The 16349-nt window shown below is 43.5% G+C and overlaps 1 protein-coding gene across 4 annotated transcripts in view; it reads left to right on the forward strand.

The window, feature by feature from the left end:
• The window catches only part of sptbn2 (spectrin, beta, non-erythrocytic 2), a 50941-nt gene extending 35503 nt beyond the window's left edge, over positions 1–15438 (forward strand). For 3 of the 4 annotated variants that reach the window (XM_069146571.1, XM_069146572.1, XM_069146573.1), the window contains exons 14-40: positions 111–505; positions 599–862; positions 944–1155; positions 1463–1600; positions 1711–1930; positions 2087–2623; positions 3173–3375; positions 3475–3565; positions 3723–3869; positions 4033–4296; positions 4657–4881; positions 4991–5080; positions 5273–5551; positions 5651–5781; positions 5903–6107; positions 6217–6591; positions 6689–6933; positions 7043–7181; positions 7319–7403; positions 8032–8228; positions 8370–8494; positions 8593–8668; positions 9637–9714; positions 10750–10928; positions 11166–11339; positions 11476–11518; positions 11652–15438. In XM_069146571.1, the coding sequence (XP_069002672.1) occupies positions 111–505; positions 599–862; positions 944–1155; positions 1463–1600; positions 1711–1930; positions 2087–2623; positions 3173–3375; positions 3475–3565; positions 3723–3869; positions 4033–4296; positions 4657–4881; positions 4991–5080; positions 5273–5551; positions 5651–5781; positions 5903–6107; positions 6217–6591; positions 6689–6933; positions 7043–7181; positions 7319–7403; positions 8032–8228; positions 8370–8494; positions 8593–8668; positions 9637–9714; positions 10750–10928; positions 11166–11339; positions 11476–11518; positions 11652–11864 (5330 nt within the window). In that variant the 3' untranslated portion in view covers positions 11865–15438. The remainder of the gene's footprint in view (positions 1–110; positions 506–598; positions 863–943; positions 1156–1462; positions 1601–1710; positions 1931–2086; positions 2624–3172; positions 3376–3474; positions 3566–3722; positions 3870–4032; positions 4297–4656; positions 4882–4990; positions 5081–5272; positions 5552–5650; positions 5782–5902; positions 6108–6216; positions 6592–6688; positions 6934–7042; positions 7182–7318; positions 7404–8031; positions 8229–8369; positions 8495–8592; positions 8669–9636; positions 9715–10749; positions 10929–11165; positions 11340–11475; positions 11519–11651) is intronic. The other variant, XM_069146574.1, reaches the window with a different exon arrangement.
• The last annotated feature ends 911 nt before the right edge of the window (positions 15439–16349 follow it).

A 16349-nucleotide genomic window follows, 5' to 3' on the forward strand; every position in this document is an offset into this window, starting at 1 on the left:
AGTTTTCAATCATGGATTTACACATTCTCTGTACAGGCCACGCCATTTTGGTCTGACCTGTTTGTGCATCGTATCTAAATGCCGTGTTTTCTGCCTTTTCTAATTGCCAGCCTATAAACCTTGTGAGCCTGGACTAGTTAGTGAGAAGGTTGACCTGCTCGGTCAAGCCTATGAGGAGCTTGGTCACCTTGCTGGGACACGCAGAGAGCGCCTGGAGGAATCGCGTCGTCTGTGGCAGTTCCTGTGGGATCTCGGGGAGGAGGCCGCCTGGATCAGAGAGCAGGAGCAGATCCTGGCCAGTGGAGACTGTGGCCGAGACCTCACTTCTGCTCTTCACCTACGTAGTAAACATGAGGCTTTCAGGGATGAGATGGCAGCCCGCTATGGCCCGCTGAGTAACAGTATTGCAGTTGGAGAAGCCTTGGTGAAAGAAGGACACTTTGGAGCCCCACAGGTCACTGAGAGGATCGAAGACATCCGTGGACAGTGGACTCATCTGGAGGACGTGCGTCTTCATCACTAATCTTGATATTCATATTTGTACATTTATAAAGGCAGTTTCTCCAAATATTTTTTTCTTGTTCTTTGTGCTCCTCAGACCACCAAGCTCAGAGAGCAGCGCCTTCAGGAAGCGGTGGCCCTGCAACAGTTTCAAACAGATGCCAGTGACATGGAGGCATGGATCATGGAGACATTTAGACAGGTGTCCAGTCAAGAGGTGGGCCACGATGAGTTCTCCACCCAAACTCTAGCTCGCAAACAGAGGGAGATTGCGGAGGAGATCCAGAGCCACCGGCCTCTCATTGAGTCCCTGCAAGAGCAGACTCAAGCACTGCCACAGGCCTACATAAATTTCCCTCAAGTATGTGTGCTTTGTTTTTCATACCTCTTCAGTGACGACAGCTGTATGTTGTACTAAATTATTGTTTATTGCTGACTGTAGGTGGATGGTCGCCTACCTGCTATTGAGCAGCAGTATGAAGAACTGGAGTCTCTGTCAGCATCTCGGCGCCAGGCTCTGGAAGGTGCCCTGGCCCTCTACCGCATGTTCAGTGAAGCTGGTGCCTGCCAGCTCTGGGTGGAGGAAAAGGAGCAGTGGTTACATGGCATGGAGATCCCCACCAAACTGGAAGACTTGGAGGTTGTACAGCAGAGGTGAGTCTGTGGGTGAGGGAAGGGAAAACTGGTGATACATAAGATTAAATTGACATTTGATTATGGCTAAATTACTTTCCTTCAAAACACATTCAAGTTGGAGAGATTGAAACTGACCCTTAAAGTTACATTTTTAATATCAAACAAATGAGATAGTGTTTAAAAATTAAACCAAAGTTGAACATATCTTGTTCTTAAAGGTATGTAGTCAACGCTTTCAAATGTATTGCTTTTATTATGTATGGAAATATCTACATTAGGCAAGACTCAGGGTGACTTAATAATTGTCTGTTTTTTATGTATGCAGATTTGAGACACTGGAACCTGAGATGAACAACCTCGGCACTCGTGTCACTGATGTAAACCAAGTGTCTGAGCAGCTATTGAGCTCAGACACCTGTAACAAAGACCAAATCCATCAGACAAAGGACCAACTAAACAACAGGTCAGAGCTAACATTTAAGGTCTATTAAAACCCACTACTTTACACAGAAATATAAAGTATAAGGTAACTGTGGTCCGTGTCTTAAGTCTTACATTTGATGTTGTCCTTAGATGGAAGGAGTTCGAACAACTGGCTGGTCAAAAGAAACAAGACCTTGAGTCGGCCCTTAATATCCAGAACTACCACCTTGAGTGCAATGAGATCCAGACTTGGATGAGAGAAAAGACCAAAGTGATTGAGTCTACTCAGAGCCTGGGCAATGACCTGGCTGGAGTGATGGCACTGCAACGCAAACTAACTGGCATGGAGAGGGACCTGGAAGCTATTCAGGTATGGATAAGTCACATCTAGTGGTTAAAGGTGGAGGCAGGGAACAGAACACTCAATATAAAAACGAGGCAAAATGATTGGAAGATTATTTTGGCCTTCATGATAAGCTAATTTGTCATAATTTCTATAGTTAAATACGTTTTCATCTCTTTCCAGGGCAAGTTGGATGACCTGAGAAATGAAGCAGGAAAGCTGGCAACGGAACATCCAGATCAGGCTGGAGAGATCCAAGGACGCCTGGCAGAGATTCAAGAGGTGTGGGAGGAGTTGAACGCCACCATGAAGCGACGGGAGGAGTCTTTGGGCGAAGCCAGCAAGCTACAGGGCTTCCTTAGGGATCTGGATGACTTCCAGTCCTGGCTATCCCGCACCCAGACAGCCGTGGCCTCGGAGGACATTCCCACTTCTCTGCCTGAGGCTGAGAGTTTGCTGGCCCAGCATGAGAGTATCAAGAATGAGGTGGATAACTATAAGGAGGACTATGAGAAGATGCGTGCAGTCGGTGAGGAGGTGACCCAAGGTCAGACAGATGCCCAGTACATGTTCTTGGCCCAGAGGCTCCAGGCTTTGGACACCGGCTGGCATGAGTTGCGTTGCATGTGGGAGAACCGCCACAGTCTTCTGGCCCAGGCCTTTGACTTCCAGACTTTCCTGAGAGATGCAAAGCAGGCAGAAGCTTTCCTCAACAGCCAGGTTAGGAAAATGCACGATGGAAATGAAGACTGTGCCAGGGAGCTGTGGCTTCATTGAAATAACAACGTTTGGCACAAGTGAATGAGTCCACAGTCAGGCAGTCAGTGCCACATTAAAAGCCAAATAACTGTGTGCCTTAAATATACAAAATACAACACTACATAATGAATCTGATCTGAATCTCACAGATCTCTATGGTAAAGGTCACTGTCTCATGAAACTCGGATAACTGCTATCATTGGTCAAAGTGGTACAAATATGAAATTAAGAAGAAATTAAAGTTCATTCTTATTTAAGGACCGTTACAACTTCTGAGTTGGCATTCTAAGAGAACTGAAGCGAATGAATGTAACCTGGTGAATACAACAAAAAAATAGTAATTTGTACCTTGTTGTAGTTTTACTTCTTCTTGACCTGCTTGAACGTTTTGAATGTCTTAATCTCAATACATCACTTACTGTGCGCTTTATAAAACAGGCTGCAAAAAAATCTTTGGAATTAGATAATTGCATGAAAACCAAGTTCAACATTCCTTTTGTCTCTGTTTAGGAGTACGTGCTGTCCCACACAGAAATGCCCACCAGTCTACAGGCAGCAGAAGAGGCCATTAAGAAGCATGAGGATTTCCTCACCACCACAGAGGCCAGTGAGGAGAAGATAACTGGTGTGGGGGAGGCTGGACGGCGCCTCATTAATGACTCCAATGCAAATGCAGATAAGATCCAGGAAAAAGTTGATTCAATCCAGGAAAGGTTAGAGCAAAAGTGAAAGATGTCAGAGACGCTAAGTTCTCAATTTTGATTTAGATGTTTGAAGAGCAGACAGTTAAGCTTTCTGCTTATTCTCTCCAGGCATTTTAAGAACAAGGAGGCTGCAAATGAGCTGCTGACCAAGCTGAAGGATAACCGGGAACTTCAGCACTTCCTCCAAGATGGACAGGAGGTCAAAATCTTGTTTTAGTCAAATGAAATCATAACATGAATAAATTAACAAAAACGATCAAGGAGAAAATGTGGAAACGTTTAGTATTGTAGTGGTAGTATTAAAATTAAAACTTGTCTTGTAAAGCTGTTTTTTTTTGTTTTTTTTCCCTCTGTAGCTTACATTGTGGATCAATGAGAAGATGCTGACGGCTCAGGACATGTCGTACGATGAGGCCAGAAATCTTCACAGCAAGTGGCAGAAACACCAGGCCTTCATGGCAGAGCTAGCCTCCAACAAAGACTGGCTAGACAAAATTGATAAGGTAATTTTATAAATATGCACATATTGACATCCAACAGAAGGCTATATACTGGAACTTTTTGCTCATACATTTTTTTGTCCCCTTTTACAATGGGTACAATCTACCACCACTGATGTTGCCAAAACAGCAGATTAAGGAAGTCATTGTGTCCCGTCTTTAACAGGAGGGTCAGGCGCTGGTGGCGGAGAAGCCCGAGTTGAAACCTGTTGTCCAGCAGACCCTGGAGGACCTACAGCATCAGTGGGAGGAGCTTGAGAATACGACCCGCACCAAGGCCCAGTGCCTGTTTGATGCTAACAGAGCAGAGCTCTTTACACAGAGCTGCTCCGCTCTGGATGTGTGGCTAAAAAACCTCGGGAGTCAGCTGCATAGTGATGACTATGGAAAAGATTTAACCAGTGTCAACATCCTCCTCAAGAAGCACCAGGTAGACTTCATGTTGCAAGAAAATCACATTCTAATGCAAGTTTGTCAAGAAATACTGTCATATTACAAAGTTTAAAATCACAACATAAATAATACTAGTCCTCACTAATAAAAGAAAAACAGCATTAAGGAATTATTCAAATGATTCTAATGAAAATTAACAGATTTTAAAAGAGCTGGTAAAATCTGCTTGGTCTTAAAGATGTATTTTAAACATTTTGCAAATATCCGCATTACCGATATTATTTTCAGTAGATCCTGATCTCGCTCAGTGAATGTGGTGGAACTCGTCATATTTGTTTGGTGGAAGTAAATGTTTTACCGTCTTGTCTTTCAACTCTTGTCTACTGTCCGTGTGTAGATGCTGGAGCACCAGATGGAGGTCAGAGAGAAGGAGGTGGAGTCCCTGCAGTCTCAGGCTCTGGCTCTGTCCCAGGAGGACGCTGGACTGGCTGAGGTTGACGGTCAGCAAAGGCGGGTCACTGACAGCTTCTCCAACCTTCAGGATCCTCTCAAACTGAGGAGACAGCGACTACTCGCCTCCAAAGAAGCACATCAGTTCAACAGAGATCTGGAGGATGAAATTGTGAGTGGGATCACACTAACTGACTAAACAGTTATGGAGTATGTAAGTGTTTTGTTTTGTATCCTGTTTAGCTGATGCTCAGATTTGATTATTTCTGTTTTTGTCTCAGCTGTGGGTGAAAGAGAGGATGCCCTTGGCGACCTCCACAGACCATGGAAAAGACCTGCCCACTGTACAGCTGGTCATCAAGAAGAACCAGGTAAAGTGATGACAAAACTATCTTTTTTTATAAACACAATGATTTAGGTGTTGTAATGCAGCTCGCTTGAAGGAAGATAAAGGGGACTAACACTCAATATCATTGACAAATGATCAAACCCTTTCGGTGGGTTCAGATTCAGGAATTGTCAACCATCAGTAAAAACGAACATCGTCTCTGGTTATGACTCAGACGTTGCAGAAGGAGATCCAGGGCCATCAGCCTCGCATCGATGACATCCACAGACGAGGCAAGACTCAGAGCCAAGTAGATGGTGAGAGACAGTCTGTGCTAGAAGAACGCCTTGTTGAGCTGAGGGACCTCTGGGACCAGCTGATCGCAGAGACGGACAAGCGTCATGCCCGTTTAATAGAGGCCAATCGTGCCCAGCAGTTCTATGCTGATGCAGCAGAAGCGGAGGCCTGGATGGGAGAGCAAGAACTGCACATGATGTCAGAAGAAAAAGCCAAGGTTAGTCGAGACAAATTAAGACATAGAATGACTCTTGGCGCAGCTCTTTCTGAAGCTCGTGTCTTGAGAACACTTGTTAATTTCCTGTTTGTCTCTCAGGACGAGCAGAGCGCTCTCGTGATGGTCAAGAAGCACCAGATCCTGGAGCAGGCGCTTGAAGATTACGCCCAGACCATTCACCAGCTGGCCAACAGCAGTCGCCACATGGTCACCAGTGAACACCCAGAGAGGTGAGAGAGTCCGAGCAGTTTTTTAAATGTTGAAGTGTCACTTGTGGCATTTGCCTTCTTATCAGTGAAGTCGGACACCCATAACCACTGATCCGTCATGCTCTTATTTTCAATTTAACAGCGAAAGAATCACCTTACGACAAGCCCAAGTTGATAAGCTGTATGCCGGCCTGAAAGACCTTGCTGAGGAGCGTCGCGGGCGGCTCCAGGAGAGACTGCGGCTGACCCAGCTGAAGCGGGAGGTGGATGATCTGGAACAGTGGATTGCTGAGCGGGAGGTGGTTGCTGGCTCCCATGAACTAGGACAGGACTATGAGCATGTCACAGTGAGTTATTTTTTTTCTCAAGTCGCATGCTTTAGAGACACAAAAGCTCTGGGAAATTTAACTGAATTAATTATGTTGCTCCCTTTTGCCCTGATTCTTCTTTCTACAGATGCTGAGGGACAAGTTCCGGGAGTTTGCTCGTGACACCAGCACTATCGGCCAGGAGCGCGTCGATGGTGTAAACGGGTTGGCAGATGACCTGATTGAGTCGGGTCATCCGGAGAACGCCAGTGTGGCCGAGTGGAAGGATGGTTTAAATGAAGCCTGGGCTGACTTGCTGGAGCTGATTGACACACGCACACAAATGTTGGCAGCATCCTATGAGCTGCACCGCTTCCATCAAGACGCCATGGAGGTGCTTGGGCGCGTTAAGGAGAAGAGGGAAGCGCTGCCTTCTGATCTTGGCCGTGATCTTAACACCGTTCAGCATCTTCACAGACAGCACAACACTTTCGAACATGACATCCAGGCCCTCAGTGGACAGGTCAGCCATCACCTTATAAACAGAACTCCTGCTGGATGCCAGGAGCGGCATGTGAATAGAACTCTGAATGTCCCCCTCTTCCTCTTTGAACTCTTAGGTGAATCAAGTGCAGGATGATGCAGCACGACTGCAGAAGGCCTACGCTGGCGAGAAAGCAGATGACATTAACAGGAGTGAGCACGCTGTGACTTCAGCCTGGGAGGGCCTGCTGGAGGCTGGTCAGGCTCGCAGGCTCCTCCTGCTGGACACTGTGGAGAAATTCCGCTTCTTCAACATGGTGCGAGACCTCATGCTCTGGATGGATGGAGTCAACCTGCAGATTGATGCACATGACAGCCCGCGGTGAATGCCCTTTTATGCTTAATGCATCAGTGATTGTAATAAAAGCTGCTATGATCAGTGTCGTATGTACATTTATATCTAACTCTCTCTCTCCTTTCTGTTTTACCAGCGATGTGTCTTCTGCAGGGTTGGTCATTGCCAATCATCAAGACATCAAATCAGAGATTGAGACCAGGGCGGACAGCTTTACCGCCTGTATGGAGATGGGAAATACTCTTATCAACAATAATCACTATGCAGCTGATGAGGTATTTTACATTGGGTCACCTTTACTGTTATCTTCAGGAGGAACAATGAATATTTACACAAAACTGTTTTGAATATAAAATGAACACGAGAACTGATCTTTCACTTACTTAATGAACAAATGTTCCGTCATCCACAGATCCGAGAGAAACTGGCTCAACTCCAGGAAAAGAGAGACAAGATCAACAAAAAGTGGCAAGACAAGATGGACCATTTACAAATTGGTATGCATGCTTTAGCAAGTCCATATAAAGGAGCATTCGGTCTAATAGTGCCACGTCAAAAGAGACACAGGGGTCATGTTGTTGTAGTCATGTTGCTGCAGACTACAGATTGCAGATCAAATACAAACCAGTCCGTCCAGTTTGAAGGCCAGAACGATGGGAAGAGAGTGCAGCAGTTCGATCGACTTGGAAATAGGATTGTGCGACGCTATCATTGGAGCCATCGTTTTTTTTTGGCAGGTTTTTTTATGCCACAGTTGTACAAAGTAAACACTGCATAGTATTCTACAGGCCATGTGTGTTTACGTGCATTTGATTATTGTTGATTGTGGTATTGCAAAAATGTAGGCAGGAGTAAGTTTTTGGTTTGTCTGCATGTGCTTTTAATTTTTCAATTTTGTGTCTCCTTTTTCTTTGACAATCCTCCCTGCATCAACAGCAACGTCTTACTGACATGAGTGAAGTCTGTGTTTTTTGCAATAGAGGTATTGCCTGTCTGAAAGTGCCCTGAATGAGTCAGCAGATGTACCTGACTCGCTACCAATAGTTTGCTATGCTGTTTGCGATGTATGTCTTAATGCCTCGTTCATTGTTTTCTGTTTGCTGGTATCCGTCTCACTCATGTCAGTGCTGGAGGTGTTGCAGTTTGGACGTGACGCCTACGTGGCGGAATCGTGGTTGGCGGGGCAGGAACCTCTGGTGCGGGCAGCAGAGCTGGGCTCAAACGTGGATGAGGTAGAGAGCCTAATTAAGCGCCACGAGGCCTTCGAGAAACTCGCGGCATCTTGGGAGGAGCGCTTCGTGCTGCTGGAGAAACTCACTACAGTAAGTCCAGAGATTCGGTTTGTTCCGAAGTGGCCTGGTAGATACAGGATGGGTTGGATGTCAGTCACTCGTTGGACGTAAGCAACGAAATCCTCGCTCGTTAAGTATTACATTGAGATATTCTGAATTCCCGTTTTCCAGCTGGAGGAGCACGAGATCCAGAGAAGGCGAGAGGAAGAGGAGAGAGCACGGCGACCTCCGACACCACCACCAGCAGAAGTGGCACAATCTGAGACGGAAAGTCACGCGCATGATTCCGCAGCCAGGTAAACCAAAGAGGAGTTTAGGTGGAGCAGAGCGCTACTGGTGTAAACAAACGTTTTAAAAATGTATTTAACCTGCTTCCTCTTCCTCTCAAACCCAGAACCAGTCTGGACCAGACCACACTCAATCAGTCGGTGTCGGTGAACGGAGTACACAGCGACAACGACACATCTCAGGTGCGACATGTTAATAAGTGTGTCATTGTGTCAGGTCCGTGGTGTGAAGTCATTTGAACAGGTTTCCAAGGTAATTTAACGTGTCATGTCTTCAAATGTCTTTTCCATGTTGTCCTTCCTCATCTCCTAGTAAATGAGATGGATTTGCTAAATGTACGAACACTTGTTATCTTATCTGATCAGGTTTATCAGACAGAATTGAAGAAAATACATTTCATTTGTGTTTATATAAGCGTGACTACCTCATGCATAAGTTTACTTATATTACGTTACTGACAATATCAAAACATAACAGCTTTTTGTTGCAAACCATAAATTAATGAAAATATTGTAGAAGAAGTCCAAACCTGTAAGTATGTCATCATACATAGTGTAAATGTTTCTGAATGTGTGTCCCTGTCTCCGTCTGTTCAATTATAATCACAGTGTTGTTTTGTTAAGGTCATGTCATGACATGAATTCCTTAATTAGGCTATTGAAAGAAATATATTTTTAAGAGTTGACATTCATTATAATTCATGAAATGTTTGAAGAAAATATCAATGCCGTATATGAGGGATACACAGCCACATGTTGGGGATGATATTTAAGAAATAATACAGCAGCACTTTTTCTGAGGAAAAAAAAATCAGTTTGAGCTGAAGGAAGAAACTCAACCACACCTCAAGAGTATGTGGGGTCGCATACAATAAACTGTCACGCGTGCGATCTCGACGAGTCTCATCACTGACCGACGAAAAGAAGCACCGGGTGACTTCACGTGTTTCGGAGGTGATGATGGCAGTCCACACTGGCTGCTTGTGTTGTAACTCGACGTTTGGGTCCGCAGCCGATACGCCAGAGAAGGATCGATCAGTGACTGAGACCTTACGCTGAAGTTGTAGGAGTGCAAAGCAGCCATGTACTAACGTTCAAGTTCCTGCCACCGACACAGACTTGTTAACGATTTCTCATTGCGTTTTTACCAGCTGTCATTATCGCTATCGTTGTCAGTGGGAAAGAAATCAGAGCCTAAGCGTGTGTGTAAGCCAAAGCAGCCGGAGCGTGTGAGTACCACGGTCAGCTCTGTAGCCCCCACCCCCCCACCGCTCTCACACCCTCCACTCAGCTCCTGGTCAACTGCAGTGCCTCTTCTCTTCACAGATGCAACCATTGCTTTATTTATTCATGAGCTAACGTTTCATTAATGCTGCAGATTCATGAACACATTGTTGTCATGGATCAAACATGGTGAAGTCTGCTGTGGTATTTATATGTGTGCTCATATTGACCAGGACAGGAGTGTCTGTAAATGTGGAGCCCAGAGAGTAAATGTGGTGATAATTAGAGCCGTTCAATGCTTATTTCTATGTAGCTTGTTGGAGTCTTTCCTTATACATGTGTGTGTTCCCCTTTGAGTGTGAAAGTCATGCCATGGGGACATATGTCACATCTGTCTAGAAAAGTGTTTATTGAGGAAAAATAAACAATATAAGTGTCTCTGTAGCTGATGTTTTCGACTACTTACGTTAAAAGGAATCCTATTGTTTGTGGATTCAGTGTTTAAATAGTCAGACTGTGACTAAAAAGGAAAAGGAGAGCGCAAGGATCAAGCCTGAAGAGTTGAACTGTGATTGTGTGTGCGTGTCCCTCTGACCAGTTTTTGTCTGTGTTTGTGTGTTACAGTGTTTAATTATTCCTTTATCCACAGTTACCATAAATTACAGAGTAGTAATATTTACATTTGTATTGAATGTGATTTTGTGTCCGCGTCTGCTCACAACAAATCTGGTCTCCGGTTCCGTTGGTACATTTTAACGTGTTCAGTGTAGCGTGCATGTTGTCCATACGTGTGGTTATTTTGATAGTATTTATGTTTGTGTAATGTCAGTGTACTTTGTGATCGTGTTGGACCTTCTGACGCCGTTATCTCCGGCAATCATACTGTCCCGTCAAAGCAAACGTCATCATGGCTTTTCATGTATGGCTGTGAATGGCTGCTTTGCTCCTCCCTTCCTCCGTTCAATCGCTTTTTTTTTTCTTTTTTTTTTTTTCCCCCCCTTCCCTCCTCACCGCCTTTCATGTCCCGGTTTGAACCGCAGGGCTCGGAGTCTGAGTCGGTGAATGGACCGGGTAGAGACAGCGGGCTGGCATCTTCTCGCCTTGATCCGTCTGCCACGTTACCGAGCAGGGGCGGAGCCGAGTCGGAGCCAGACACCATGGAGGGGATGCTCTGTCGAAAGCAGGAGATGGAGTCCCACAGCAAAAAGGCAGCTACCAGGTGAGAGGAGTTGGTCACGTGCATGATGGGAAAACACGAGAGAGGCCAGACAACAAAGACGTGGTTTTAGTTCAATTTTGAAAAAAGTTCTAACTTAGTCGGGTCTCGGCTTACTAATGAAAGTTACAGAAATAAGAGGCATTGTCGATAGATTACACAAAATGAATGAGCTTTCAATCCACGGATGTTTTATGCGGAAAGCTTTCTCGTCTTAATCCGGTTCATCTGCTCACACAGGTCCTGGCAGAACGTGTACTGTGTCCTAAGAAAAGGAAGTCTCGGTTTCTACAAAGACGGCAAGAGCGCCAGCAACGGCATCCCGTATCACGGCGAGGTGCCCATCAGCCTGGGAGAGGCTGTGTGTGAAGTAGCACATGACTATAGGAAGAGGAAACACGTATTCAAGCTCAGGTGAGAAGAGAGACAACACAAAAACCGCCTGAACAAAGAGTCCTCGTACTGCTGGGCCTCTTCTAGATTGAAGACAATAAAAGTGGAATGTTTTTAGAGGTGATAGTTTATCTCTGACTCAACCCCGTGTCTGCAGGCTCGGGGATGGGAAGGAGTACCTGTTCCAAGCAAAGGATGAGGTGAGACGCACACAACCAAATCATGTCACTCACATAAATAATAATAAATGAGTATAAATCAACGTTTGTGTGCTGCGAAGGAACGACGAAACGTCAATCGTTTTTCTTTTTCTTCTTTTTTGTCTGTTGAAAGGCGGAAATGAGCTCCTGGATCCGCTCCATCCTCGGCTCCATTCCAACCGGGGCACCGGACTCGCCCGCAGGGCCGCGGGCCCTCAGCCGTGCCATGACGATGCCTCCCATCTCCCCCAGCTCAGGCGAGGCCGGAGGTGTCACCATGCGCAACAAAGAGGGCAAAGACAAGGATCGTGAGAAGAGGTTCAGCTTCTTTGGCAAAAAGAAATAGAACACTTGTAAACTCACCAGTGGAAACGACATCCGTCAAAAATTTCAGCAGACTGAGGCAAACAGAGAGGAAAGTACAAACAGGTCATAGAAACACGCTGCTCTCAGTGCAGGCCCCAAGGAATTTGTCGACAGCTGCGTCACGTGGCTCACAGAAAACCTTTTTTTTTTTCTTTTTCTTTCTCTTCGATTCTCTCCCTCGCCGGTTTTATCTGTCATTTTACTTTTTCATTCAGCCAATCCGTATTTCACATTTAGCCGCACAATGAAAGCCCTCATCCAGTGTCAGAGCAGCCCGGCTCAGTACTCTCTGTCGGTAACAGGTGTGGGCGCCATTAGCAGGGATCCAGTCCCGGTTCAGTTCCAGTCCACCAAACTGGATCCTCCTCCTCAGCAGGAATCTTTTCTCCTCAGCGAGTCCCGACTAGCTGAGCCGTTGGGAGCTCATAAGACGATGGATGACGGCTTTCCACTCTGCTGCACTCTGGTTTCATTTCCTCATTTTCAAATGCTCTTTTTTTTTTTTTTTTTTTTGGGAAGGATCACAACAGTCTCTCTTTCTGTTCTTGGTATTGATGTTAATAACCTGATCGATATTATTGATATTATTATAATTATTACTATTTATCTTTTGCAATTGCTGGTTTGAGAAAACAAACTAATTAATTTGACAGTAGATAATCTTGATTTATGTTTGTGGAGAGAAACAAATTTGGTTAAACTAGTGGAGAATGTTGGGCTTGCCCTTGTATGTATTTTTTGTAATTTTTTTTTTTAGGAATGACAGTTAATGAGGTGTTTTGAAAAGAAAATAAAGCTCATTAAATTTTAGCAGTGTGCAGTAAGTGATCACAAGTTTCATTGGGAAAATGATATATATATTTAATAAGTGGTTTTATTTTTTATTTGATCTCAAATTCTGCCTGTATTTGATTATTTCTTTTGAGTGATCTTTTCTGCTTGATTTTCAACTTTCTTTTTTTTTTTTTCTTTCTGTACAAAGCAGAGAAGATTAGTTTTCTAGTGTGCGTGTGAGTTGTGGTGCTGTGGATTTTGCATGTTTATGTTCTTCCTGATCAAACGTGGCCAGATGGATGCTGTTTTTTTTTTTCAGGAACTCCGACGAAAACCAGACACAAACACAAAATAATATTGCCGGAATGAGTTTGCTTTTTGCTTCTTCTTTTTTTTGTGTAAGCTGACATTACCAATGACGTTTCTCATGACGGTTATTATTTCTGTTTCGATCTTCTTATATCTATTTCCGTTCTCTCGATCTCCTGGTGTGAAGGTGTGAAGGCATGGGGGCGGTTTGTAGATAAAAAGCTGAAGCACATTTTATTTTGGGGGGGCAGACTGCAGGGATGTGAGCAGGACAGCTGACAGATCTCATTACAGATGAAGTGAGGAGTGTGGAAGTGAGATTGGATAGGCAGTGAAGAATGCGCTTTTCCGAGATACGGGCCTTACTTGAAAACCCGCTACAGATACACTGAACCCTTTTTTTTTTACCGACCCACCTTTCATTAAAACGCTCTTAAAAGGAAGTTTTCTTAGGACGAAGATGAGAATGTTAAAAATGTGCCCTGTGGCAATGACCTAATGTATGTCAGTTACATCATATGCATAGATGCAGGTACATCAGGATGACAACTCTGCTCACCAGCGGTAGCAGAGAGGAAACGCTCCTAAATTCTCTTTGATGGGCTTTGCGCTCTTTCATATGTGGCATGACTTCATGTAGGTTTATACTTGTATGTGTCTAATTGTTGCCATCTACTCTCTTCTGTGTCGATGTACTCTGGAAACATGAGATCACTTAATATTCAGGATTGAAGAGCCACTGATTTTATGTGATTGGCAGTTTGAATAAATCAAAACAAGATAGTCACAATCGGATATGGATAATGTAAAAAAAAAAAAAAAAGGACAAGTGTTTGTTAGTTTCCTCATACTGTACATGTTTGGAGTGAAAAGGGCATTTGCAGTATACTGTGAATGTAGACAGCAGCGCGGTTTTACATTAATAACTTGCGACTATTGAATTGGTTATTAGTCAGTCACACAAGTGTTAATCTGCTGTTTAAATCGGCACAAATGCAACAGTTGATTACTGGGTAACAAGAAGTAGACTGCGAGTAACTATTTGTAATTTATTACACATTGAAAGTAACTCTTTAAAGCTGGCAACTGCCTGGATGTGTATACCATGCCTTGAGGAAGTGATTAGTTCACGGGAATGTTGAGCCAAAGTGTTGGGATAGCACAACCAGCTGGAAGTTTCAACAGGTCGGCCTTATTTTCCAGTCCCAAATGAATATGGTAATACTCAAGTCAGAGAGGAGAAATATCCCAAACATCCACTTTGAGACTATTTTGAACCGAGTTCAGTCAGCAGCGCTCGGTCCACACTTGCCACTGTCCGTGGGTCTTTGTATCCCGGATGTGCGACAGAGCTCCTAGGTTCAGTCTGGTTTAAGTCACCTTAAACTAAACTACTACGTGGGAACCAGGTTTTAACAAGGTTATTGCATACATAAGTGAGCCAACACAGTTTGCGTACATAGTGCAAAGTTTTGAATGGAGGAGTCCTTCCTCCCCGGTGGATGAGCTAGTCGACTTTTTCCTCTGCTCTGGACATCCGACCCAGCGTCCAGTTGACGTTAGGGAGTTCAAGTTCAAAGGTCACGGTGTATTTTCTTATCAGCTCACTTGAATGTGAATGATTCAAATTAGTTTGGCCAAATTGGTCATGTGAAGCAAAATCATTTCTCATACTTGACATACTGTACACAAGCTCGCTCTCTCTCTCTCTCTCTTTCACACACACACACACACACACACACACACACACACACACTCACCCATGAATACTGTACTGTATATTTAATGCAGAATGACCCTGGCAATCCAGTCTCGTGGAAATGTCCTCAGCTGGCTGTGATTCGATGTTGCATATGGCATCCTGTTCAAATAACATTGTGCTACTGGTGAGCTTTGACCAGAACATGGAACGTATGTATTATTGATGTCAAAGAGATAAGTTCTTGGTTCTTATAGTACTTGTAACAATGGAGTACTTAATGAAGACAACACAACTTTTACTTGTTAAGTATTAGATATGAGTGAAAACAGACTGGTGACAATTTGAGCTTCCTTTTTTTTTTTAGATGAAGGCAGGATATTTGCCGTCTAGTGGGAGCTTGTATTTTTTTCATCCAGTGGTCTGTCTTGCAGCATTTGATGAGCCTGTCCACCAACCTTCATTTCTCATTACTTTTGACAAATGTCTGTTCCTTCCTCTGTAATTCAGAGTTGTTAATACCATTACTATTATTAATTGCTATTATTATCATTATTGCTACTGTTGTTACTATTACTACTACTGTTACTAATGCAACTTATTGCAACAATTATAACTGCTGTCCATTTTCAGGTACGTGTCTGTAATTCAGACCCTTCCACACGATGTCAGTGTGCTGTGGAGCATTTTCATTACAAATTGAAAATACTGTTTGTTGACTTGTGTATCTACATCTAATATTAGGAATAATAAAACGTGATTTAATCAAGAACATTGTGGGTGATCTTTTCATGTTTAAAAAAAAAATTTTTTTGCCATCACTCTTAATTTTCTTATTCTGTTAGCTGCACCACAGATAATATATTATTTTTTTTTTATCTATATAAAGAATAGTGCAAGTAGTGAATCCGAATGTTGACATTAACAGTGGCACTTTTCATATCAATCATTAGGTAACTGAGATTTTGGTGTTTATTTTCAAAGAATATCCACCAGTGTGATATACAAAAGGTTGCAGGGGTACAGACAGCATTTTCAGACAGATTATAATTTGGTATCACTTCAGCAGCTGCAGTGATCTTTGGTGGATAAACCGAATGTGTTAAACACTAAATGTTTATGATGATATATATATATATATTTTGTTATTACCTTTGCCAAAGAGGTTCTGATTTTGGTGTGGTATGTTTTGTTTGCCAGCAGGATTGAAGAAGAATTACTGGCTCGATTTTCATGAAACTTGTCTGAAGGGGGTCATATTTGGCCATGGAAAAAAAACATTCAATTTTGGAGTGGATCCCAGCCACTGGTGATCCATAAATAATTTTTCACTTTATGGATAGATAGGGCATTTAGCCTACAAAATGCCATACATCTTAAAATCAAGCAGATGGCACTAAAGTTCAATAATGACAAAAAAAAATGGGCCATTCCACAGTAGAAACACAATGACTTCATATCACAAGCCACATTCATGGCAACCAGTAATCCTCAGGGATACACATGTACTTAATAAAAATTAATGCAGCAAGCTGTTGTAATGGAGCACAAGAAGTTTCTTCTCTTCTTCCTCTCTTCGTACACATAAAACAGCCCGTTCATTCCCTCGTCCCACTTTTTTTTAATTTTTTTTTTTTTTGGGAAAGATGCTCAGCCCCGGACTTATCTGACTGGACTGCACTG

Source organism: Embiotoca jacksoni, unplaced genomic scaffold (assembly GCF_022577435.1).
Source record: "Embiotoca jacksoni isolate LCO1_2020_lvr unplaced genomic scaffold, fEmbJac1.0.p SCAF_13, whole genome shotgun sequence".
Taxonomy (NCBI): domain Eukaryota; kingdom Metazoa; phylum Chordata; class Actinopteri; family Embiotocidae; genus Embiotoca; species Embiotoca jacksoni.